This window comes from Physeter macrocephalus, chromosome 12 (genome assembly GCF_002837175.3).
Source record: "Physeter macrocephalus isolate SW-GA chromosome 12, ASM283717v5, whole genome shotgun sequence".
Classification (NCBI taxonomy): Eukaryota; Metazoa; Chordata; class Mammalia; order Artiodactyla; family Physeteridae; genus Physeter; species Physeter macrocephalus.
The window spans coordinates 51,376,333-51,402,603 of NC_041225.1; the positions used below are offsets into that span (position 1 = coordinate 51,376,333).

Below are 26,271 nucleotides of genomic sequence, written 5' to 3' on the forward strand. Positions count from 1 at the left end.
ACAACTAGGAAATTTTAATATACTACATACTTCAATACAATACATGCTTGTATTTGTGGATTGTAATATTTCCATGGATTACAAAATACTTATATATACATGATGCTATTTAACATCTCAACACCCCTAGTAGGTAGGCAGAGGTGTGGGCTATTTCTCTTTTGCTGCAGAATGCAACAGGCTGTCCAACTTATAGCCAAACCTAGTACATTTTTCTAACTTTCTTTTCCCTGGTTAATATTTCACTGCATCAACTTTGGTGCAATTGATACTTCTTTCAGTAGGCAAGGAATTTCCTAGCCACACACTGTTGGGCCTGAGGGTGAGCAGAAGGGAAGGCTGTTTCAAAATACTACTTTTCCATCTGTTCCCAGAACTGGAATGAAATGATGGAGCTGGTCTCCTCCAACGGCAATTACTGTAATTACCGCAAGGCCTTTGCCGACTGTGATGGCTTCAAAATCCCAATCCTTGGCGTCCACTTGAAAGACTTGATAGCAGTCCATGTCATTTTCCCAGACTGGATGGAGGAGAACAAAGTGAACATTGTGAAAATGCACCAGCTCTCCGTTACCCTGAGTGAACTGGTCTCCCTACAGAATGCCTCTCACCACTTGGAACCCAACCTGGATTTGATCAACTTGCTCACGGTGAGTCCAATGGACTGGAGTTTGTGCTAATAACTCTCCTGCACCTCACTTCCCAGGGTATGCAGGAAGATCCATGCCAGCAATTCACAATGGGGGTTGGGGAGGGGTTGAATTCAGGGTCAGTAGATGGGAAGAAATCTCAAAGGATGAAGGGAGGGAAACTCACACCTGTAACCCGAGCAACTTGAGACACCAATCTCCGAGTAAAGAAAGTTCCCTTTGCTTTGAGGGTCCCAGTCTCTGCCTCCACAGCTCTGGTTTCTGCAGTTCTTAGAGAGGCCCTCCAGCCGTGTCCTCAGCACCTCATCACACTCATCTAATTCATCACCTCCTTCTATATGCCCTCAACTCGTCGGCTTCTCTTGATCCTCACTGCACTGCTGTAGTTGAAGCCTGGAGTAATGCATGGACCTCCTCTGAGATCTCCCTCCCCGTAACCCCCACCAACCTCCCCAAACCACCAGATGCAGGTCCCAGTCTGCCATTGGAGCCCTTCACGACTTGTTTTCTGACTATCAGTTTCTCCTCGTTTGTCATCACCCGATCCCGCATCACCCCTGCCTTTGAGGAATGTGGGACTTATACTTTCCACCACAAATTGCTGTCTTCTACTTTCTGGCTTTGCATTTTCTTGGAAAATTCCTTCCTTACCCACCCCCCAACCCCACCATGACTAGCTTAAATTCAAAAGCCTCTATCTTTCTGGAGCATTCTCTGTTTCCTTCCAAAGCAGTAAGGCATCTGTCACATGTGTTGCCCTTGTACTTTCTTATCTATAGGAGGTATCACTTGACATTAGATTTTTTTTCTGTTTACCTGCCTTATACATCGCACGTCCCCAGCAGCTCTCATAGTATTGCATAACATCTTAACGGAAAAACCTGAAAGAACTTCTTGGCCCACCCAATACCTGGCATATTTAGGAGCTCAGCAGATGAACTGGGTGCTGTATTTAGGAGTGGGTTGGAAGAAATTCACCTACTGCTCATACGTTTTGGCCTTGGCGGCACACACCATTAGCTGGTCTCTAGGTCCTAGCACTTTTAGACACACAGGTGTGTAGTAGAGAACATTTCCCATTGGCTGCTTCTTTGTCAGGGGGAAAGAGGCATAAGCAAATTCTCTCACCCTTGCTTAAACAAGCGGAAGAGCAACTTCCTTGTTTGGGTTTATGACACTGTAGCATCTGAAACTTGGCTGCAACACCGAATTGACTGCTTTCCTCCAGTGGCCATGGGGAATGAAAACAAGAACCCCGCTGGAGCTCCGAAGGGCTAAATCCTCTAGGACTGCTGCATTGGGATAAGAGTGCAGTTCCTAGACCTTCTCACAAACTGTTCCTAGAACACAGAATTGTTTACCAAAGAAGAGAACCCCTAGGTGTAAGCAATAATGGCAGCTGAGTTCTTAGTATAAAGCAGAAGTAGCCAACCACAGAAGCACAAATCTCTTGGGGTTGAGTTTGTGTAACAAATAGTAAACACACAGACATTCTCTATTAGGGTGGGGGAACCTCACAATAATCCAGGCAGCTGCCTTTATTAACCATTTGCCATGTAAATCTGTTTCCATGAATAAGTGACCAGAGTTGCAGCCCCAATCAGACTGTAACCCCACAGCCACAGGTGATATCTGCAGACCAGTCTCGGGGGGTAGCCTAAGCTCCAAGTGTCTGTGCTCAGGCTGCCTCCACGAGCTGGGGGAGAACTTCATGAGCAGCTGCCTATGCTGGGCAATTCCTCATCCGGATAAAAGATAATGATGGAGTAGGGAAAAGAAATTTGAATTGTAAATGCAGCAGGCAACATCAGGACAGATATTTGAGAAATACTAAAGGATTTTGAATGAAATTTTGGAGCTGCAGATGGAAAATCTGAACTCCAGAAGTAAAAGCTAAGAAATAATTCCTTTTTGCTGGAAACGAAAGAAAAAAGAAAAAGACTCAATCTCTCAGTCTCTCTGTGTCTCTCTCTCTCTCTCTCTCTCTCTCTCTCTCTCTCTCTCTCTCTCAGGAACTGAAGGAAAATTTAGAAGCCACCAAGCACCATATTTAGTCACAGCAGTGTTGTATAGTATAGTGTAATATAGTGGCAAGAATCTCAAATGGGAGACATAGCTTTTGGCCCTGCCTCTGCAGTTACTTAGCTTTGTCTCCTTGCTAACTAGTCTTGACTTTGGATTTTTCCTAAAGGGTTTTGTGCTCATTTGTAAGATCTCATCCAGCTCTAAACTTCTGTGGTGCTAGATGTAAGGAATGGTGGAGCCTTGGGACTAAGGAACCAAGTGTCAACCTGATTCTGTGGTTCCAGCCCAGTGGCTCATCAGGATAGCACAGTTCCTCAGATGAGTACGATTGTCAAGCCAGTTTCTATTTAAAGCCAAAAGCCTTCCTCTCTCCCCACAACCAAGGAGAAAGTTCGGTGCATTCATTCCTCCTGGCCCTAGGCAGATTAATCTCCTCAGAATGAGGATGGAGGAGACTCCCAGGAGGTGTTCACTGGAGCCCAGTGAGCATTTCATGAACCACATACATGTTGAGATTAGAACCATACGTTGACTGCAGCTGCCCAAATGCATGTGAGGTCATTCTTATTAAGCACAGCATTGAAGGGGTGATTCTTTTTGCTCTAAGACTCTAGATCAAGTTTCTGCCTGAAGTGACTGCTTCTAAACATGGTCCCAGGTGAGGAAGCTGATATATGATTGAGAGCCCTGGAAGAAAGAAAATGAGAACTCTTAAGTTAATGAACAATTACTAAATGCCTGCTCTGTGCAGTAGGCTGTATAGCAACGCTTGAACTTTCTGTAATAGTTGATTACAGTTTTCACAGCACTTTTTACATACATTTCCTCAGTAGATTCTCACACACACCCTGTGATGTAGCCTGGGCAGGTCAGAGGGTGTAACATCACCCCTGCCCCTTCCTATTTTAGAAATGAAGAAGCTGCGATTCATAACGGACAAAAGGCTTGCAAATAGCTAACTTCTGAATCCCAGTTTGCAGCTCTCACTCTCTCTCTCTCTCTCTCGCTCTCTCTCTCTCTCTCTGATGGACATTTACTCTGTAATGTGGGAATACTGCTGACATTTACTTTATTTTGCATCTGTGAAAACTAAATAATCTCCCTCTTCAGGGTTGTGTAAAGAAAGAGTTAATTACAAAATAAAATCTTTGCGAGCAGGGACTATGTTTGCCATTTTTATCATTGTAATCTTAGCCCCCTGAACAGTACTGGGCACATGAAGGAAAGAGGACCACACCACCAAACTGTTGGGATTTGGTTTGTTCCCCTTTTTAGGGAAGATCTGGAGAAGACATTTTCCATTGTGATCCCAATTCATGTAACCAGGAGCTTTTAAACTGATGCTTCTTGTTTCATGGTATATGAAATAGTCTGATTTTTTCATAGTATTTTTAGATCTATCAGTTACATTTATCATTCTGAGTATATGCAAATTACTGGAAAGCCCCTGTAGTTTTACAATCGAAGAAGAAGAAGAAGAAGAAGAAAGAAGAAGAGGAGGAGGACAGGGAGGAGGATGAGGAAGAGGAAGAATTGCAAAAATGGTGAATGGAGATAGTTTGATGACCAAGTGTGTGTTATTTTACAATTCTCCAGTCAAGACAATGTCGGTCCTAAGGTGCAGACTAAATCCACAGCCATCTTTGCTGATAGGCTTGGATGTAAAAGCAACAACCTGAAACAGTGACTCAGAACATTTTTTAGAAACAAACAAGCTTAAAATATGTTAGACACAAATAAATATTTTTGAAACCCCATTGACAAGCTGCCTATATTATTTAAAAGGTGCGTAGGAAGTAGAACAGATCACTTTTTGCAGGGCTGTAAGGCCCAGAGGAGATCCGAGAAAGCAAGTAGGATCGCGGCAGGGAAAGCAGAGAGATGGCTAGAGTAACCCAGAAGGCAGTTCTGCACTCATGGATGAGCACAGTGGCATTTGGCTGCTGCACTGATTGGGAGCCAAACCCTGCAGTTCCCATCTGTGTGGCCCTCTAAACAAATCCCATTGGACACCATTAGCTCATTTAATCCTCACAACAATCCTGGGAGGGAGCTATTATTGATGATTCCCATTTTACAGATCAAGAGACAGACTCAAGAAGGTTAATGACTTGCCTATGTTCATATGACCACTAATAAATGGAGAGCAAACATTGGGAGAAGACAAGAATCTTTCCATCATAGAGTCAGATATCTGTCCATCTGACATATGAAAATACTCAGGGATGTTCTGTGTCTTTTGAAAGAGCATCTCCCCTATTTAGTGTGTGGCTTATTTGGGTTTCTGGTTGGATGTTCTTGCACTGCTGGCCTCTCCTTTCCAGCAGATGCCAGTGCTGTCATCAGAGGAAGAGTCAGGAGGACAGGAACATACTCATCAAAGCCCGGATTAACTCCTGACAACAAGGAAGTCAAAAGGAAGAAGTCAGTCAGTTTTCTGTCTATGTCGCATTCACAATGCAAAGTAGCAAATTAGGACTGGGATTATAGAGGTGGAATTACAAATGTACTGTCTCCTTTCATGAAGCTTAGAGACCAGTAGAGTCTTCTGTTGTGGAATTTATAAAACAGTGGGCAACTGCCCATGGCAGATGTGTTTTATTTGACCCACATGGAATCATAAAAAAAAATTTGTTATTAGTTGCCAGTGCTTAAAAATGAGGATATTTCATATAAAACTCTAGATTTCTGACTTCTCTTGACAAATTAGATGTGGCAATTGTCATCAAACTGACAACAATTTGCCTTAGATGAGTAGTGGCTATCTCCCATTCATCAGTGATCACACCTTCCCCTATTGCTTCCCTAACCCAGAGATCCAGTGTCAAATTCCACTTATCAACACAAATTTTCCTTATTGTTGAGCTAAGAGGAGAGATCCCCAAGTTAATCATATCTGCAAAACTCTTTTACCAAATACATTGTTATACCAATGTCTCTATCACAATATCCCTTTCATGCATCTCCCTTCACTCTTTTATATGGTGGGCTGGTTCCTCAAAGCATTTGTTTGTGACATGGGGACAGTTCCTCTCCTGCAAAAGAGGCAGGGCCCCTGGAGGTAGAAGTGACTGCTGTTCAGAGGAAGGTGGATACAGTGTGCATTCTTTGTGAGCATGATTTTCATGATCTGAAATGATACTGGGGCAATTTTATAGTAAAGTCAATTTTATTATGCTTAAAAAAACCTTTAGATGACAAAGTCTAGATAATGCAATACATGACCAGATATATGAAATCCTTAATTTAACTGCTGTATTTAGTAGCTAGAATAGTGACTACAATGGTCCCCGCCATATATTAGGTGACCAATAAATATTTGTTGAATGAATGATGCAAAAATGACAGTTTATAATGCCAGTTTCTTTTTCTTTTAAATGAGATAGAACAGCAAGATAAATCCTTGAAAGACATCCTGTGCCTCTGAGTTTTCTCTGCTCCTAAGCGCCAGGCACTGAGCTGGAGATAAGGGATCCTTAATGTTACAGGCTAGGACCAGGGACAGGTGTATAAAATAAGACTTGGAAATGGAATAAAGCCTTTCACATTAAGCCTTTATCTTTAGACAAAATATGTTAAAGGAAAACTTTCATGCTTAAATGGTCAGAGAAAGGACAGGGCACCTTGTTCCCTTCCCTGTTGATAAAATGGTATGATTCATCAGGTTCTTAACATTGAAGGGCACGTGTGGGTATTATCCAGGCTTATTTTAAGTCTTATGACTTCTGTTTTAGGTAAATGGGACCATGCATTTTAAGGTTTTGCAGATTTTATCCACGCAGTTCGATCTTCATTTACATTCTTATCCTTGCCTACCCTGATCTTTCTCTCTGTCTTTATTTCTCCAAGTCCTCCCAGTTAGGTCCTAGTTCACAAGTTGCTCTGTGAATCCATCCTGATCATTTCTGTCCTCAGTGGCCCCCACACATAATAATAAAAGTACTTGTAACAGCTATAATAATAACAATAACATCAACAACACCAGATTACATTTCCTGAGATTTCCCTATGTACTAAGTCCTGTGTGAAGTACTTTACATGCATTATTTCATTTGATCCTGATAAAAATCCAATTAGATACTTTTGTGATCATTTCCATTTTACAGAAGTGGAAACTGAGTGTCAGAGAGGAAATAACTGGCTCAAGGCCACAGAGCGAACCAGTGGCAGGCTCAGAATTTGAACTCAAACCCACCAGTCTCCAAAACCTCTCCCTCATGCTTTACACGCTGCCTCCCTGAAAAATTTCTATAGCACTTAGAGCGGGGCAACTTCCTTCACACTTAGCATGTGTTGCCTTTTGTTGATGTGAATATATCTTTTTGTGTTCAGGTCCTATTTAGTCAAATAAAGTGTCTGGCCCTTGAGGGCAGGAATGATTTTATACCATTTTATATCACCAGAACTTAGCACAATGCCCTAAAATAGTAGAAACCTATTAATTGCTCCTTTATTTCTGCAGTTCTTTAGTCAAACCTCCAAGACACCATTTATTCCATTTCCAAGTCTTATTTTGTACACCTGTCCCGGGTCCTAGCCTGTAACATCAAGGATCCCTTATCTCCAGCTCAGTGCTTGGTGCTTAGGAGCTACTCAACAATTATCAAGAAAAATTGAGTCAATGGTTCTTGTTAATGCTGATGACCACACTAGGTTTAACTTTTTTCTCTTTAAAATTTCATTTTCCGGGACTTCCCTGGCGGTCCGGTAGGTAAGACTCCGCGCTTCCAATGCAGGGGCCGTGGGTTTGATCCTTGGTTGGGGAACTAAGATCCCACATCCTGCATGGCCAAAAAATAAAATATTAAAACTTCTTTAAAAAAAATTTCATTTTCCACCTCTGCATGCTACCTTTTTAATGTTCTACACTCACTCAAGTTATTAGACATTGAACTTAAGCCTTCAGTTTGGAAAACTTTCAGTAATGTAAATAAGTAAATAAATGATTCAATATTCTTATTTATCCCTTCTAATTTGTTATAGCTTTCTTTGGACCTCTATCACACAGAAGATGATATTTACAAACTATCACTGGTGCTGGAGCCTAGAAATTCTAAATCGGTGAGTATTGTTTTCTCTCTCAGGTTCAGTGACAAACACCATTATTTTTTATTTACAATAATTGGCCATTACAGTAGTGCTTTGTGATCTAACAATTGAAGAATTTAAAAATCTATATTCTTCCCATTTTACCAATGGAACAGCTTAGCCCTGACAGATAATTATTTCTTCACATTAGAAGCTAACAAAGAACATCATTTCCAGTTACTCTGTTTTATTGTTGATCTTCCATGTTCCCTCTGAGAACCTGCCCCGCCCCCAAAAAAGAAGGAACGATAATTTGAATGACCATTCTAGGCTTTTTTTAAAAAAACTGATTCTACATAAAATTAGATTTAATAAATTTTAAATACCCTAATCATAATTCACAAATTTCTCTACTAATGATTCATCCAGCTCAGAATTTCAGTATCACATTGGATAGAGTCTCACTTAATTGATAGCTGACTCTTAGTAAAGAAACATTATATAATGAGTTGAAGAAACTGCATTACTGAATGTACACTGCTCATTACTCTTAGCAAGTGGACTGTAGCTCAGATATGCTTTGCACTAGTAAAAAAAAAAATATCTGGGTGAATATGAAATTTACAATGATGATCAGGTTTGCATGTTGAAAAAAAAATTTCTGTCTGCTTCTTGTATCCTGAGATCTGTTTTCTTATGAAGGTCTCATTCATTACCTCCGTACCAGTTGAGTTCTGTGGCACATTGCCAGCAAACCTAGGGCCTAAGTCTGTCCATCTATTAATACCTACTACCATTCTGAACCATCGAACTGAAAGAGGCAGAATGACTGTGAATGCTGTTCACAGTAAAGGCCAGGTGGGAGACTATGAACTTGAGTCTGAGTCAGTTGACCTGGTAGCATCTGTTCTTAAAATAATGTCTGTGGTGGTTCCACCACCACGTTCCCCTCCCTGCCAGCCCCAAGAAGCCCATCTCCTGGGGACACTGCAGAAGGCAGCCATGTGGGAAGATACAGCACAGGCAAAGGGAGGGGTTAGGACCAGACTCTTCAAAGTTAGCGTGATGAAGAGAGAGCTAGAAAGAAGAGTAATGTTACTGAAAAAAAGGAATTCATAAGCTCCCCTCTCATTCCATAGCTTTGGTGTGATGAAGCTGTCCTGTACGTGCACACACAGCATTGCCACCTCCTGACACCTTCCTTTACCTATAACTAGGCACCTTAATTGCCACCTGTTGGTTGTTGGATGCCTGGCAGGTCATAATATATATGTTATCTCATTAACTCTGTTAAGGAAACAGAGTCTGGTGAGCATAGGTGTCTTACACAGACCACAGAGCCAGTCAGTAGGAGAATTTGGATTGGTCTCAGGACTGTCTGCCTTCACCGCCTGTGCTTTTTCTACAGCATGATGCTGCCCATTATTTTCCCACCACCCCTCGTTCAGAAACAGGGTAAGGATGACCATTTTACCACACATGCCTGATTTGTGCCTTTTAGATTTACTTTAGTTTATTTTCAGGATCAAGTTTTACCAATTTTAGGAGACATTTCCATCCAACATAAAAAAGCCTTTTTATCTCTTGTAAAAGCAGAAGCTTTCAAAGCCCCTTCCAAGTGCTAAAATCCCATGAATCTATGAAAACACATTTCCCAATCCCTTTCTGTCTCTTCTCTAAGTGGAATGTCACCTTATTTTGTATTTAGTGTTCGACACATACTGGTAACTAAGAACAATTTCCCGTCAGGGTTATATTACTGAGAGCCTGTAGCTTTAATGTGCTTACAGTTAGCACTGGCCAACCTCACCTAGTTAGTCCCAGAGCTTCTCAACCGTATTCTGTTCATGGCACCCTTAGTGCCTCATAATTTTTTGTGTTTTAATTCATGTCTCAGTTTTTTCATGCTACCTCTAGGTCAAAAGAAATACCTAACAGTTCCACTTATAGAATAGTTAGGTCCAAGCAACTAAATATGTATAAACATTGATGTTCTAATGGCTTATTACCTGCTTGAAAAAATAATACACACACATTGAAAAAAATAACATTTTTATTTCATTCTTAAATAACCACAATTACTAATGGATATGTGTGCCTGTTGGGCACGGTACAATTTCTTAAATCTTGGAATCAGATTGGATACTGTCACACTTATTGCTTGTTCCACATTGATTTTTTGCTTCACAAAGACATGATATCATTGATAGAAATGTGGCATGAGCTGATGGGTGAATTGTGAACTACTTCAAGCTGGTAGTTTGTGTGCTATTGACAAATATTGAGTATTGCTGTATTTCCCTTGGAAGTTTGAAGTATCTTTGATAACCCTCTGAGTTCGTCACAGTGCTCCAGAGGAGGGGTGTGCCTTGCTGTATAGTTTGGGAACCAAAGGTTTAATCCTTTATTATATCAACAAGATGAAAGGCTTTACCGAAAGAGCCGAGATATGTGAGCACGTGTGTGTGTGTGTGTGAGAGAGAGAGAGAGAGAGAGAGATAGAGAGAGAGAGAGAGAGAGAGAGAAACTAACTGTGTGTGGGAGTGACCATATTCAGATGGCAGATAATTTTTTGTCCTGTTTGTAGCTCACAGCAGCACCCACCTCACAACATTGGTAGAGGCTTAAATCCGTATAGTTATGCCTCAACTCCTCTTGCAAAATGGTTAGCCCCAACTCGGTATCAAATTTAAAAACAACCTGCTAATACAGGTTTGTATGCATGCACCAGCAAAAATATTTCATCGTATGAGATCCCTAGGGAGAGGATACGAAGTGCACAGCACTCTTGGCTCCCGATAGGATTGTGTTTCACACTTGTGTTGTATAAACGAGTTATACATTATTGCTACCATCTTCTCCACATTATTAAGTGAAAATGTCTTGCAAGAACGTGGAAGAACCTGTGGAGAAAACAAGTTCACCAAAGCGGGGCTCGAGAGAGCTAATGATTAGCCAAACCGTCAAGAACTGATTAAGCATATTAAGAGAGATGCTGGTAAGATGACATAAACTTGGCTGTGCACTGCTGCCCACTTACTGCACACACCTAATTTATCACTAGCACTGACTATTAAAGAATTAGATAACTGGTGTTTTATGTGCTTTGTATTATACAAGCAAAACACTGTATGGATTGTTATAGAGATGTTTAAGGGTGTTTTAGTAGTATCTGGGGAACTTGGATAGGATTTTTGGATGAGCTGGGAGAGCAATATTTTTTTCCACCTAAAATAATACAATCTAGGCTGCTGTTAAACAAAATATATATTTAGTTACAGATTAGATTCTACTGACAAAATATTCCATTAACAAAATTTTCACTGATGTTTTCAAAATATTTAAGTACTACATAAACAGAAGTTTTTACTGATATTAATATGCAAAACTTATATGGCTTTCTCAGTGTCCCTGGTCCAAACTGCTCGAGGCCCCAGATAAAATTGAAAAACGTGTGTGTTTTCTGTCAGCAGCCTACCTCCCCTACGACGCCCACCAAGCCCGTGGTGCCCCTGGAGTGGGCCTCAGGCGTGATGCCAAAGCCAGATCCTACAGTCATCAACAAGCACATAAGGAAATTAGTTGAGGTAAGTGGTTGAGGGACAGTTAAAAGTGAGCAGTTAAAAGGAGTCCCCTTTCTCTTTCCAGAATATTCTCTGGTTGCCCAGGAATCAGATGGAGTCCATGAAAACAGCCCTCTGGCAAGGAAGAGCAATTCAGCAGACACTTAGCTCTACCTGGCACTGGTTTCTGGGGAAGAACCTCCCAGGAAGGCCCCCTTTCCCCTTCCTGTCTGTCAGTTCTCACTTGCCCAAATACTCTCAGCTACTTAGAACCCCTCACTTCCCCAGGCATTTGACACTTCTGTCATTGTCCCTGCAACCCAAGGGACTGTTTGAGGATTAGAATCTACTCATTAAAACCCACATGGGGGGCTTCCCTGGTGGTGCAGAGGTTAAGAATCCACCTGCCAATGCAGGGGACACGGGTTTGAGCCCTGGTCCAGGAAGATCCCACATGCCGCTGAGCAACTAAGCCTGTGCACCACAACTACTGAGCCTGTGCTCTAGAGCCCACAAGCCACAACTACTGAGCCTGCGTGCCACAACTGCTGAAGCCCACATGCCATAACTACTGAGGCCCACGCATCTAAAGTCCATGCTCCACAACAAGAGAAGCCACCCAATGAGAAGCCCGTGCACTGCAACAAAGAGTAGCCCCTGCTCCCCGCAACTAGGGAAAGCCCTCAGGCAGCAACGAAGAACCAACGGAGCCAAGAATAAGTAAATAAATAAATAAGTTTATTAAAAAAAAAAAAAAACCCACATGGGTCATAATAAAATGCTGGATAAATTGGTTACCTGAGGGTAGGAAAAAATACTGTAAGTTGAGTAGTTTCTCCAGCTGTATATATTTGGGGGTCTGTGACACCGCAGCACAACAGCATGTAGGTCAGAAACATCACTTAATGAAGGGCAAGATTGTGTCAGAGTTTTCCATATTAAAAACAACAAAAAAAGAGTAGCTGCACCAATGTGGGAAAGATGGAAATATCTCAGGCACTAGAAGTTGTGATTATTGATTAAACATCTCCATTCATGGATTGGTACATCCTCAGATGCAATAGGAACAAGTCTTTGGGATATTATGTGCTCTTTGCTGGGAAAGGATGTTTACAGAAAAAGAATGTTCTATACCTTGGATCATCCATGGAACTATGAGGTGCTGAAAGAAAAGTTGCATGGGGCATGGGAGTCAGGAAGGGGAGATTAGAAAGGGTGAGGGAAGGGGATGAGAAAGCCATCAGGTCCAGTGGAGGCCATGTGATAATGTGGTAGTGACAGACCCAACCTGGGGCCAGGGAAGGTGGGCAAAGGATCTGGGTGCATGGAGTTGCAGCTCAGGAAGGTCTAGAATCCGGAAATGAAAGAAGTATTTTCTCTCCTACTCTCTCCTCTGCTTTTCTCTGAATGCTCACTCCATTCTCTGCAGACAGACTTTCCTTGCTCCACACGAGGAGCCTCTTTCTCCCCCACCCCTTTGTACCTTATCTCTTTTCTCCAATTCCAGTTTCACGGGGGAAGGTTGGCCCAGTTTGGTTAGATTGAGTACTGTTGATTTAATTGAATAAATGGCTGGGTTTCATTTGAATTTCCATAATGGATTTTATTCCACAAAAAATCTTGTACTCTCAGTATAAATATGGGTATTAAACTATAAATTGTAAGTACTCCATAATAGTTCATTTTTAAGCAATTTTTATTATGGATAAGCATTGATAGTGAGACTTGCAAAAAAATTCAGTTATCTATGGATAAACTTGCAATGGGTGCTAAACAATCATATTTTTAATTAAGTAATTTGTTCATTTATACTTTGCCTACTTCCCAAAATACTCCTGAAGCAGTTGTGGATGTGGCACATATATACAATGGAATATTACTCAGCCATAAAAGAAATGAAATTGTTATTTGTAGTGAGGTGGATGAACCTAGAGTCTGTTATACGGAGTGAAGTAAGTCAGAAAGATAAAAACAAATACCATCTGCTAACACATATATATGGAATCTAAAAAAAAAAAATGGTTCTGAAGAACCTAGGGGCAGGACAGGAATAAAGACACAGACATAGAGGATGGACTTGAGGACACGGGGAGGGGGAAGGGTAAGCTGGGACGAAGTGAGAGAGTGGCATGGACTTATATATTCTACCAAGTGTAAAATAGATAGCTAGTGGGAAGCAGCCGCATACCACAGGGAGATCAGCTCGGTGCTTTGTGTCCACCTAGAAGGGTGGGATAGGGAGGGTGGGAGGGAGACGCAAGAGGGAGGAGATTTGAGGGTATATGTGTATGTATAGCTGATTAACTTTGTTATAAAGCAGAAACTAACACACTGTTGTAAAGCAATTATACTCCAATAAAGATGTTAAAAAAAAAGAAATCACAGGGGAAAGAGAGATTGCTTCATTATAACTGGACTCTAAGTCAAAGTTTGCATACATGTGTTTGCAGGGAGAACTTACAAACTCTTTGAAAATCCAATTTAGCAGAGGGCAATGGAAAAAATCTTTTTTATTTTTCTCTGATTATAAAGAAAGCCAGGGCGGTCCACTGGTTAGGACTCAGCACTTTCACTGACATGGCCCCAGGTTCAATCCCTGGTTGGGGAATTAAGATCCCACAAGCCATGTGGTGTGGCAAAAAAATAAAAAATTAAAAAGCTGAATATTAAAATATTTCATAAAACAGAAAATAGAAAGTTTTACTTTCAGGACTTGATGTTTCTTCTGTCTAGGGTTAATCACTGATAATTTGTAGATCATCTTGCATGATTTTATTCTCCCCCCGATACACACACACACATATATACATGTATATCTTTGAGAAAGCTTGTTCAGTTATTTCCTTAGAACAATTCCTAGAAGTGGAATTGCTGTGTCAGAGTAAGCACTGATTGTCCTCCAGAAAGATTGTGGCTATTTGCTTTACAAACTTGGTAAGAGAGTGCCTATTTTCTCATAACCCTAGGAAATTATCAATTGTTTTAATGTTTTCCAATTTGAGAGGTAAAAAAAAAGTTTCATTAGTATTTCCATAATTACTAGCAGAATTGAATGTCTTTCCATGAATGTATTGTCCATTTGTATTTTTACTTTGGTGATCGTCTGTTTTCCTTTTGTGTCTTTCCTCTCGTAAGTGTTGCAAATGATTTTCTCTGTCATTTATATTTAAATTTGTTAATTGTGCTTTTTTGATTCAGATATTTTGCATTTTATTATAATGAAATACTTTTTTATGACCTCTGACTTGGATGTCATCCTAAGAAAGGTCTTTCCTACTCAAAGGTAATAAAACATGAAAAATATTTTTATCTCTTTACCTTTGGTTTTTTATAACTTTATTTTTACATTAAAATATTTAAGGCATCTGGAATTTAGTTTGGGGGCAATTTATTTTATAAGATTATCAGCCATTTAACTCAACAGCAATTATTAGATAACCCGTAATTTCCCTGTGGATTTGAATAGATACATTTTGATATTCTGAATTCTTACATACATATGGATCTGTTTCTGGACTGTACTCTCTGCAGTAAGTTACAATACCATGTTGTTTTGACTAATGCAGTTTTGATTTCTGATAGGGCACATTGCCCCTCATTACCTGTCATTGTTTTAGTTGAAATATAACTGACCTTCTAGGTGTTCTAGGTGCACAACATAGTGATTCAATATTTCTACACATTACAAAATGATCACCACAATAAGTCTAGTTACCATCTGTCACCATACAATGATATTAAAATATTACTGACTATATTACCCATGCTGTACTTTCCATCCCGTGACTCGTTTATTTTATAACTGGAAGTTTGCACCTCTTAATTTCCCTCACCTATTCATTCATCCTCCCACTCCTCTCACCTCTGGCAACCACCTGTTTGTTCTCTGTATCTATGAATCTGTTTCTGTTTTTTTTTGTTTGTTCATTTGTTTTTTAGCTCCCACATACAAGTGAAATCCTATGATATTTGTCTTTCTCCGCCTGACTTATTTCACTTAGCGTAATACCCTAAGGTCTATCTATGTTGTCAAAAAATGGCAAGATTTCATTCTTTTTTATGGCTGAGTCATATTCCATTTTATTTATATACCACATCTTCTTTATCTATTCATCTATTGATGAACACTTAGGTTGCTTCCATATCTTGGCTATTGTAAATAACGCTGGAATGAACACAGGGATGTATATATCTTTCAAATTAGTGTTTTTGTTTTCTTTGGAAAAAATACCCAGAAGTGGAATTGCTGGATTGTATGATAGCTCTGTTTTTAATTTTTTGAGGAACTTCTATACTGTTTTCCATAGTAGCAGCACCAAATTGTAATCCCAACAACACTACATGAGGGTTCCCTTTTCTCCACACCCTCACCAACACTTGTTATTTGTTGTCTTTTTGATCATAGCCATTCTGACAGGTGTGAGGTGGTATCTCTGTGTGGTTTTGATTTGCATTTCCCTGAGATGAGTGATAAGTGATGTTGAACATCTTTTCATGTGTCTGTTGGCCATCTGTAAGTCTTCTTTGGAAAAATGTTTATTCAGGTCCTCTACCTATTTTTTAATTGGGTTGTTTTTTTTTGTTATTGTGTTGTATGAGTTCTTTGTATATTTTGAATATTATCCCCTTATCAGAGATATCATTTGCAAGTATCTTCTATTCAGTAGGTGGCCTTTTCATTTTGTTGACAGTTTCCTTCCCTGTGCAAAAGCTTTTTAGTTTGATATAGTCCCAGTTGTTTGTTTTTGCTTTTGTTTCCCTTGCCTGAGATCATTACTCCTCATCTTAAACAATTTTAGGCTATTCTCAACATGTTCACTTCTATATGAACTTTAGAATCAATTTGTTCATTTCAAACAAATTCCCACCGGGATTTTGACTGCAATTGCATTAAATGTATACTTTGATTTTTGAGATAATTTAACATTTTAAAGTTTCATTTTCTATTGTCATGGTACTGGCATTTGTGAATTCACCAAGCCTTACTCCTATTCAACCCTGAGGTCTCAGTTTAGACCTTGCTTTCTCCAGGAAACATTTTAAAATCTCCCTTCCCCCTATCCCCAAGCACTCTGTCTTTATTCTCAGCGTTGCTGAGAATATCTCATTATACCATAAAGGTGTCTCAATTTTGTTATCTCCCACTAGATTCCAAGCTCCTTGATAGAAAGAGTAATATGCTAGTTATCATTGCTTTCCCAATAACAATTCAGAGGCTGATTCGTAAATAGTCATTCAATAAATATTTGCCTTTCCTTTGCAGTCTGTGTTTAGAAATTATGACCATGACCAGGACGGGTACATCTCCCAAGAGGACTTTGAAAGTATAGCTGCCAATTTTCCCTTCTTGGATTCCTTTTGTGTGCTGGACAAAGATCAGTAAGTTTAATTTTGTTTTATTGTAATGCAACTGTCCCGAAGCAGAAAATTACTATGAAAGGAGAGCAGGGAAACCTTTAATTTACGTCTTGACAGAGTTGATCCTAGTGTATTGATGAAAGGTGTCTAAGGTGTCTTTTCACTGATTTTTTTCTTGGTGTCCACAAACATGAGTGGCTGGGTGGAATCACAGGGCAGACCACATCATCGGTGTTAATTAAGTACAAGTGCTCACTTGCAAATTAGCCCAGCTCTCCATTTCTGATATTACTGCTGCAACTTAGCTAGTTCATCAACCCCAAAACCTCCATCAAAAAAGAATAGAGATTAAATATAGTTAGATCTAGCATGGTGGAGTCCTCAGCATCAGTGCACCCGGGGGCAATCTTAAAAGTCATTAAGTAAGTAAGATCTTTTTTTAGATTACTTACGATCTTCAGGAGAGCAGGTGATGGCTACGGATAGCCAAGAAGTGTTTATGCTTTGTTTTTTCCTTTGCTAGTTCAGAGGTTGTCTTGAGAAACAACGGAAAAAATATATTTCTCTTTAGCTTCAAATGATTCATGAGAGATTAAATAACTTCAGAGGCTAAAACCTGGATCATTAGAAAAATATAATGATTTTTTAAAAAATTTGCCAAGAAACCCTGGCATTAATAATTTTATCACTTCATTTTTAATTATGTGAGATTAGTTCCTAGTTTAAAAATCATCTGTAATGAAATGCTGGATTTTATATTGGTTAAATGTCCAAGTTGTATCACATTAAAATTCTCTAATATTTTTGTTGGTGTGAGAATTAAACGAAAATTAAAGCCTTGGTACTTTATCATAAACATCTTAAAACCTTAATCCATCTTCATTGTATAACAGAGAATGCTTTTAAAATAAACTTAAGTTATTAGAAACATACACTTCCTTTATAAAATAAAACTTAAGTTATCCACTAACTACCCACTTCTTCCCTCAGTTTGTTTCTGTCAGTGACATGTTCATAGAACATGAACTTAAAATCACTTCCCAGTCTTCATTTTGTTTCTCTGACGGTTCTTGTTTCGAACAGAGGCTGTCCCAGCAGATATATTTTTTTTCCTAAAAAAACTTTTTTCCCCTAAAAATGAAGGTTTAAAGTATTCATAGCTTACATGATTTCTTTTGTCAGACAGGCTTAGATATGTTGATTTTGAGAGGAGAGTGGACCATCCAGGAGAAGATTCTAACAAATTGTCAAAGATATGGCGCCAAGATTCAGGAGAACGGTTAGGGCAAGAGATGTAGATTGTTAGGTCTTCAGCCCAGTTGTGTAGGCTGGAGTTCCAGGAGTGTGAGCACATTCTGATGGGAAAATTTAGAGGAACATGAACACGGGGACCTGAGGAATGCAGCTTCAGGGACTCCTCTCCCCGCATGCAGAAGCTGAAAGGGAGACGTGGATCCTGCAGGAGAGCTGGCAAAGGGGGAGCATAAGAGGCAGGAGGGAAACCAGGGCTACGTGGAATCACAGGGGACCGTGGAGGAGGGAGTGTTAGAAAGGAGGAAACCTGTCCCATGTCACATGCTGCCAGGAGGTCAAGTTCAAGGAATGAGAAAAGGCCACTGAGGATGTCACTGTGACAGTTTCAGTAGAATGGTGGGTTAGAAACCTGATTATATGGAGGAAAGAGTAATTGAAAGAAATGGAAAAAATGTCTAACGAGTACTCTTCTTGAAAACTTCAGGAGTAAGAGAAGAAAGAGGGAACAGACAAATGTTGGAAATGGAGGCAGGATTGAGGAAAGACATTTTTAAGGAGGGGAAGTCCTGAGTGTATTTGTAAACAGAGGAAAGAGTGGGTGACAAGATGCAGCAGGAGGAGCATGGTCCTGGAGAGGCTGGAGAGTGGGGGATGGGAGAATGACCCCAAGAGAGGACCGACGAGGTATAAAGGAATTCTGAACTGGCATGGAAGGGTGTGGAGAGAAGGCAGTATGCAGCTCCCTTATGCCAATGGATTTGATCTTTTTTGGTAAACAAGAAGTCAGGGTGTGTGGTGGTAGATGCAACCAGAGGTTCTATGTGGAGAAGATCTAGGAGAATCACTCTAGTGAATGGTCTGTGAGCCAGTAAGACATGAATGAAAAGATTACCAACGGTAATGACATCAGGCAGAATGAATTTGAGAATGGTAGGTCCAGTTATCACAGTTTTCTGCCTTTCTCCAGCAAACCAATTCTTGCAAACTCTATTGTGAGGCAAAGGCTAGAAAGGAGATGTCTTTCTGGAAGCTACTATTTGGTAATGAAGAAGACTTTCTGTGCTGCAGTGCACACACACACACACACACGCACACGCGCACACACACACACATGTCTTCTGCTTGCTAAGAAAGCCTTTGACACTGAAAGCTGTCCTTTGAGGTTCTCTCTTTTCAGATGAGACAGGAAAGTGAACATTCCCCCCACTGCTTTTGGCCAGAAAGGTTTGGGAGGTGAGTGATTTAAGTGTGGCAACTACTTAGCAACATGGTATTCAAAGATCCCTCTCTTCTTTGATTCTCTTCACAGGGATGGTCTAATTAGTAAAGATGAAATGATGGCTTACTTCCTGAGAGCTAAGTCCCAACTACACTGTAAAATGGGACCGGGATTTGTCCATAATTTTCAGGAGATGACCTATCTCAAGCCAACCTTCTGTGAACACTGTGCAGGATTTGTAAGTCTGTTTTCCATTGCTTGCTCTTGTATGTAGTGATTTGTGCAGTATTCTGAGAATGTGGGGAAATGATACATGAACAGAGTCCATTGTCTGCCTTAGATCCAAAGTAAAACATGATGGCTCCCTGAAATTAAACATTCAATTAAAAACAAAAGCAAGATCTGCAGATTTAGCTATGTTCTTTCTAGGAATGCAGGGCTGGAGAAGACAGGGAAGGTTGGTGAGGCGTATTAACTCAGGAGAGCAGTTTGTCTGTTAATACCTGCCAGGAAAAAGTTCTGCCTGATGAGCCCTGGCATTCATCACTGAGTGCAATTAAGTGGTATATTTATTGTAGCCAGTTCCTCTCAGCTCTTGTTTCATATGGTGTCAGTCACTAGAAATCTATCATGATATGGCTCCATAATTCATAACTCAGAAAGGAGAAAAAAATCTTTTTGAAGAGAAGATGGTTATAATAATAAATAACATTTACTCGGCATTGGACAGTAATAAAATATTTCCTGAGGCATTAGTGTAATTAATCCTCATAACTAGCCCATGAGGTGGGCATTTTTCTCTCTCCATTTGCATATGAAGGTAGAGAGGTCCAGAGAGGATAACGCAAGTTTCCCAGGATTTCAGAGCCAGTAACGACTAGAGCCAGGACTCAAACTCAGGTGTTCTGGCTTTACCTGCACCACTGCAACAAATGAAGGCTGTACTCCTCACTTCCCCACATCTGATGATTCTTTAGCAACTAAGGTCAGGTTTGGCCCTGGTGTTAAACAAAGACCCTCGAGCTCTGAACATCTTCTAGTTGATATCCAAGTAATGTAAGATGGAAAATGTAGTACTCTACACAAGGGTAGCCCAGCAGCCATGTGAGTGGCATTTGTCCAGATGCCAGCTCAGTTTTGTTAGCTTCATTCAGCAGTCATGTCCCCCTGTGGACCCGTATGGAATTTGTAGCTGATATCTTATACGCTCCCATTAAATTACATTTTTCGCTTTCAGTCTTGAATAATTGGCTTTGGGGAGCCAAAGGGCAGGAGTTTGAATTCAAGCACACACCCCGCTGAGAATAGGTAAATTAGAGGCAGTGGTTACCTCAAAGATGGCCCCCCCCCGTGATCATAGAAGCTGCTGTGATCAAGGGGCAAGGCAGCCTAACCAGCTCTCTTAGCCCACCCCAGGGAAGGAGAGGTTCTCCTACCAGCTACACCACTGGGATTGCATCACCTGACCATTTTATCATCAAACAAATACTTTTCCTTTTTCATGTATCTCTCTTCTGATGGGAATTTTTGCCTGTATCTAGACCTGAAAAATGCTCAAGTGGTACGGAGCCATGTGTAACTCTCTCCTGCAGAGTGGGGCCCAGGGAATCTGTTTGGCCCTGGCCTGGCACAGCCAAAAGTCAGGCTGAGACGTCTGACCCATGGTGTGGTGTGAGAGTTGGTAGGTCCTTATCAAATCTCAAGGTCTTGTCTCTGCTCTCCAGTCCTTCTGGATGTCTCTCCCTTCCATGGAGGCTCTGGTTCTATAGAAGCAGCAAGGTAGGCTTTCTTGGGAGCTTCCACACACTTCCTTCCCCAACTCATCAGAGTGGATTTGTTGGTGCTAGGTTTTTGATGCAGCTCTGATCAGATCGAAAGCTCTGGACTTGGAGTCCGGAAATCTGACCTTGAATCTCAATTCTGCCCCTTATTAATCTATGTCCTTGACCAAATTATTGATCATCTTTGAGTCTCTGTTTTCCTATCTGTAAGAGGAGGTTAAGACTTACCTGCCATGTTGTTGTGGTGATTAAATGATATCAGACATGTTGCATACCACAGAGCTCAGAGTAAATCTTTCTCTTTTTTTAGTGTTCCTTTATGCTTTTGGAGCTTTATCGAAATTAACTCATTCAGAGTTTTAATAGCCCTTTTTATTTTTCAAAATATACTTAATTTCCTTGCTATAATTTGAGTTGATCTTTACTCACACACCTATTTTAAAAAGCTCTTTGGTTTTCAAAGGGATTTATAAATACCATGCTCTAGCTGGGTCATTGAGAGGAACTGTGGGGGAATAGAAGGAACTATTTTTTAGTGCTTGGACCACCTGCTTTTGAAATAAATTCCATTTTAAGGGTAAGGAAGACAAATAGACACTGCTTGAAATACATTGATTTTAGAATTAGAATTCCAGAGCTGAAAGGATTTTGCTAATTCCCTTATTTTGAGCTCTGGAGAAGTTAAATGACTTCCCTAAGGTCACATGGATCACTAGCAGCAGAACCATGACTCATATTCGGTTCTCCTTACTCCCAGTCCAGTACTCCTTCCACCACAATCACTCCAAGTCTTACAACAGCCTGAGGTCTCTAAATCAAAGACTGTGGGAAGTACCCTCTCCTGTCCTTGGCTGGCACGCTGACCCAGAGCCTCTTCGTGCCTCGTGTTGTCTCCTGCTTCTTAAGTAAGCATTAGCAAGCAATGCCCTGACTTGCCCGCCTCATGGGACTCGTGCTTGACTTTATCTTCTTCAGCAGTTTCTGCAGCTATGCTAATAACGTGCCATAGCCAGAGATTCAGATGCTTCTTAAACCTTATCCTTTCTTGTCTTGTATCAGCGGCTTTTGTTCTGATCACACACAAAACTCCCAGGAGCAATGGCTTCCTCTCTTTCCCTGAAGTGACACACTCTTCACATTCTTCTTTTCCTACTTACTAGCTATGAGATCTTGCCAAATGACTTCACCTCTCTGTAGCTTAGTCTCCTCATCTGTAAAAATGAGGAAATTATTATTACCTATCTCATAAGGATATTGTGAGCATCAAATGAATTGCTACATGGGACTTCCCTTGTGGTGCAGTGGTTAAGAATCCACCTGCCAATGCAGGGGACACGGGTTCGAGCCCTGGTCCGGGAAGATCCCACATGCCGCGGAGCAACTAAGCCCGTGTGCCACAGCTACTGACCCTGCGCTCTGGAGCACGTGAGCCACAACTACTGAGCCTGTGCTCTAGAGCCCGCGAGCCACAACTACTGAGCCCACGTGCCACAACTACTGAAGCCCGCGCGCCTAGAGCCCGTGCTCCGCAACAAGAGAAGCCGCCGCAATGAGGGGCCCGCGCACCACACGAAGAGTAGTCCCCGCTCGCCACAACTAGAGAAAGCCCGTGTGCAGCAACGAGGACACAACACAGCCAAAAATAAATAAATAAATAAATAAATTAATTAATTAATTAATTTTAAAAATGAATTGCTACACATAGCTTAAAACTGTGCCTTTCACATAGCAAGAGTTCATTAAATGTTAGCTATCATTGTTATTTTTGTTATTACTATTACCAAGGGCTCTGTGAGGAAACGATTTCTCATCGCTACAAAGTTTCCCAGATGTGGGACCTTGCAAATTATTTAACTTCCTGCATCATCACACTCATCTTTTATAAAAGGGAAGCAAACTGGATTATCGTAAAGATCCTTATAGCTCTGACAGATGTGATTGGCCTACCCACCCACTTCCCTTTTCTGTACTGACACCTCCCCATCCCTTTTCCAGTCATCCTAGGCACCTGAGGCCTCGCTTCCAGTTAGTTGTCTTAATAATCCTTCCTGTCTCCAAGGCAAAGGGTTGCTCTGTCCGAAGAGACATTTGCATCTTAATAATGTTTTCTGAACGACCAAGTAACTTGTAAGGCTCAAAGGAATCACTCTCCACTGATGGAATTTCCTTGTCAGAAAGAGAGTAAGGAGCAACTTTCCCAATGCCTTGAATCCCTTCCCACCAGCAGCTACTCTCCTAGGGCCATGAGGCCCACACTCAGGGCATTGTTCCCCTGTAACACATTGTGAACAACACTCCCATCAATGCCAGTAGCCCACCAGCCCTGTTTCTTTCAAAATTATTTTATTAGGTAGATATCAGCCACTTAGCCTAACCACTCAAAGTGTAGAAATGGAGCTTCTCCAACTTGAGCTAAGCCCGTTTAATTCATCAGCATTGTATGTTCCTGATGCCCCTGGTTCCCACATGCAAGTGCTGCAGGAGGCCTGGGAAAGAATGTGGGAAGTCCCCTTCTTCACAGAGATTACAGTGTGGCAGAGGTTTGTGAAGACACCACCACCAGCATGATGCCCCTGAACCGCCTGGGCAAACACTCCCTTGTTGAACTGTAGGCCCTCACATCTCTCCTGAGACTCTCGTCACTTCCTACATCCTACTCCTTACTTGGTTGGCCTTTTCTGCATCTCCCACAGCCCCAGCACAGGCCAAACACGCAGCAAATGCGGAGAATAAATGCATGAACAAATGCAAAATCTTTTCCTCTTCTGTATTCTTTCAAGGTAGAAATGCTTCTCAGAAAAGAATCAAGCAAAATCCAAATGCTTTAGTGGAATGCATTGCTTGGGTCCCTTAATGTACTGTAGGGGGCGCCAAGAGCAGCTAGTGTGATTTTTAAAAAAGCAGAGGGAGCCAGGGGCTATCAAAGGCAGAGTGACAGAGTCTCCCTGTGAGTTTTGCTGAGAGCGCATTATGCCCAAGTCCAATAAAGGCACCAACGTCAGTTTCCCATCCCAGCTCCCATTTGGCTCCCAGAAAGAAAAGGGAAGCAAAACTCCTGTTATTGCCCCAGCTGGGGTGGGCTGGGAGAGGGTCCTTCTATCTGACAGGAAGGGTGTCAGGAGCAGCTACATCCTGTTTGTGCTCTACCAGGCATCATGCTTCCCAGGACTTCCTTCTCTGTGGCCTTGTTTTCTTTCCAGATTTCTCTCCAGATTCCCTGACATTCCTTTGTCTTTTGTTACAGCTCTGGGGCATAATCAAGCAAGGATACAAATGCAAAGGTAAATGTTACTTTGTTAAAATTTTTATTTTATTTTATTTTTTAAATTAATTTGTATTGGAGTATAGTTGCTTTACAATGTTGTGTTAGTTTCTGCTGTACAGCAATGTGAATCAGTTATATGTATACATATATCCCCTCTTTTTTAGATTCCCTTCCCATTTAGGTCACCACAGAGCATTGAGTAGAGTTCCCTGTGCTATACAGTAGGTTCTCATTAGTTATCTATTTTATATGTAGTAGTGTATATATGTCGATCCCAATCTCCCATTGTTAAAATTTTTAAATGTGACTTTTGGGGAAGGAATCATATTTGTCTGAGGGAAACTTTAAAGCTCTTGGCATCACAGAGAAATTGGGGCTCTGGGGCTTCTGGCAACTGAAGAGTTAATGGTCCAGTAAAGGACTCCCTGAAATTTTGGAGATCCCAGGATGGAGTTTTATCGCTTGTTACAAAGAGCAAGGAAACCACCTTATTATCCCACACACATCTAACCCCCATCTCTAAGATGTCTTGCCCATCATCAGCACACATTTAAGGTGGGAATTCTGAGGAGGGCAAGCCTAATGGAAATACTGTATATAGAACTTTGTCCTTCAAGGGAAAAAAAAAACCCATGCTCATTTCTGTAATACATATGCATTTCTTTCTACTCTCACATAGCTATTCCTTTCTCTACTAAATCACAGATGATGATGAGAAAAGAGGAGATGCATTTGCCCCTTTCAATGAATTTGTTCATATACTTCCCCCATTTAATTGAAATTTATAGCAATTGAATAAATATATATTTGATAAATGCAATAGGAATGTTTGGCTACTTGTAGATACATGATTATTACACATTATTGGTGTTCAGAAAACTGCTGGATATTTTATGCAGACTGTTTATACTGGTTCTTTTAAGAATCTGATAATGCTCTTGAAAAATATAATAAAGCCACAAAATGAAATATCTTAACCACAGAATGCCTTCAGATTAATAATGTTCCCTTGTGATGCCTTTTTTCTCTAACTGTCTTTCAGTATTTGGCCCTCATTTTACATGAACAGGGAACTTCCTTGAACCTCTATGGGAGCCACCTTTTAGTGCTCAAAAAACAACAAACAAACAAAAAAAACTCTTCCCTTTTGTTCTCTGAATCAGTTGACTTAGTCTAACTTGAATTTTTACTTTCAAGCAGCAGAGATACTGGTTTCTGCCCCTTATCCCCTAGATACACACAGACGCATACAAACACACACATACACAATTTTGTGAAGATGAAAATCAATTAAACCCTAGGATCTCTGTTCAGATGGTATTTTCTCTTAAAGACATATAGGGTGAAAAGTCTAATTAAAATAGACCAGACATGTCATTGCAATTTGATCTTTCCCTGATGTTATTAAAAAACCATTTGAAACAAGACCATTTAGGGGAAAAAGGGTATTGGAAATAGTGAGAAAATTCCTCTTTGATGGTGAGAGAAATATACCCTATAAAATGATCATATCTGTTCAGTGATTCTAAGAGAAATGTAGGACCCTCGTCGTATGAAGTAATTGTGTTGCTATCTTCCAAAGTGGCCAAAATTTTGTACCCCAAGTAGCAATTAATATCTACTTTCTTAACTAAAGCATCTAATGGGAAGGCCACAGAATCTGCTGCATGCCATTTCCAAGCCATAGTCAAATCTGAGACATGTTTATTGAGCATATGCTCACCTTGTCTTCTGTTTCTATGCCAAGAAAGGAAGCAAAAGATATAATCGCTTGCTCTGGAAAAGGTTTTGGGAAATGAAGAAGAATAGAAAATGCAGACAAATACTGAATGGAGGGACATCTTGCTGTAAATAGAGGCAACTGTAGGTCCTGGGAGAGACTAGATGCTGAGGCTTCTCACCCTCATTCTGTCTCAGGGAGCCTCTTTGTGGGGAATCCATCTTGGTCTGGAGAAGAACCCCAGTCCCATGTAATTTGCATTTAGTTTTGGGCAGAGGCAACTCCCCATTCAGGTTGCCCCTGCTTGTTGCTCCCCAGCACTTCAGTGAACTGTGTAGAAGAAGCAGCTGAACAAATATAAGAGAGAACTTTAGGAACCCCAGGAAGGGAAGAGAGTCCCACCGGCCC

General features: G+C 40.8%; 1 protein-coding gene across 2 annotated transcripts in view; it reads left to right on the top strand.

The window, feature by feature from the left end:
• Positions 1-26,271, top strand: part of RASGRP3 (RAS guanyl releasing protein 3) — a 41,668-nt gene that overhangs the window by 12,518 nt on the left and 2,879 nt on the right. The window contains exons 9-14 of one of the 2 annotated variants that reach the window (XM_055089112.1): positions 375-650; positions 7,659-7,736; positions 11,174-11,290; positions 16,530-16,645; positions 19,188-19,335; positions 24,123-24,159. In XM_055089112.1, the coding sequence (XP_054945087.1) occupies positions 375-650; positions 7,659-7,736; positions 11,174-11,290; positions 16,530-16,645; positions 19,188-19,335; positions 24,123-24,159 (772 nt within the window). The remainder of the gene's footprint in view (positions 1-374; positions 651-7,658; positions 7,737-11,173; positions 11,291-16,529; positions 16,646-19,187; positions 19,336-24,122; positions 24,160-26,271) is intronic. The other variant, XM_028496965.2, reaches the window with a different exon arrangement.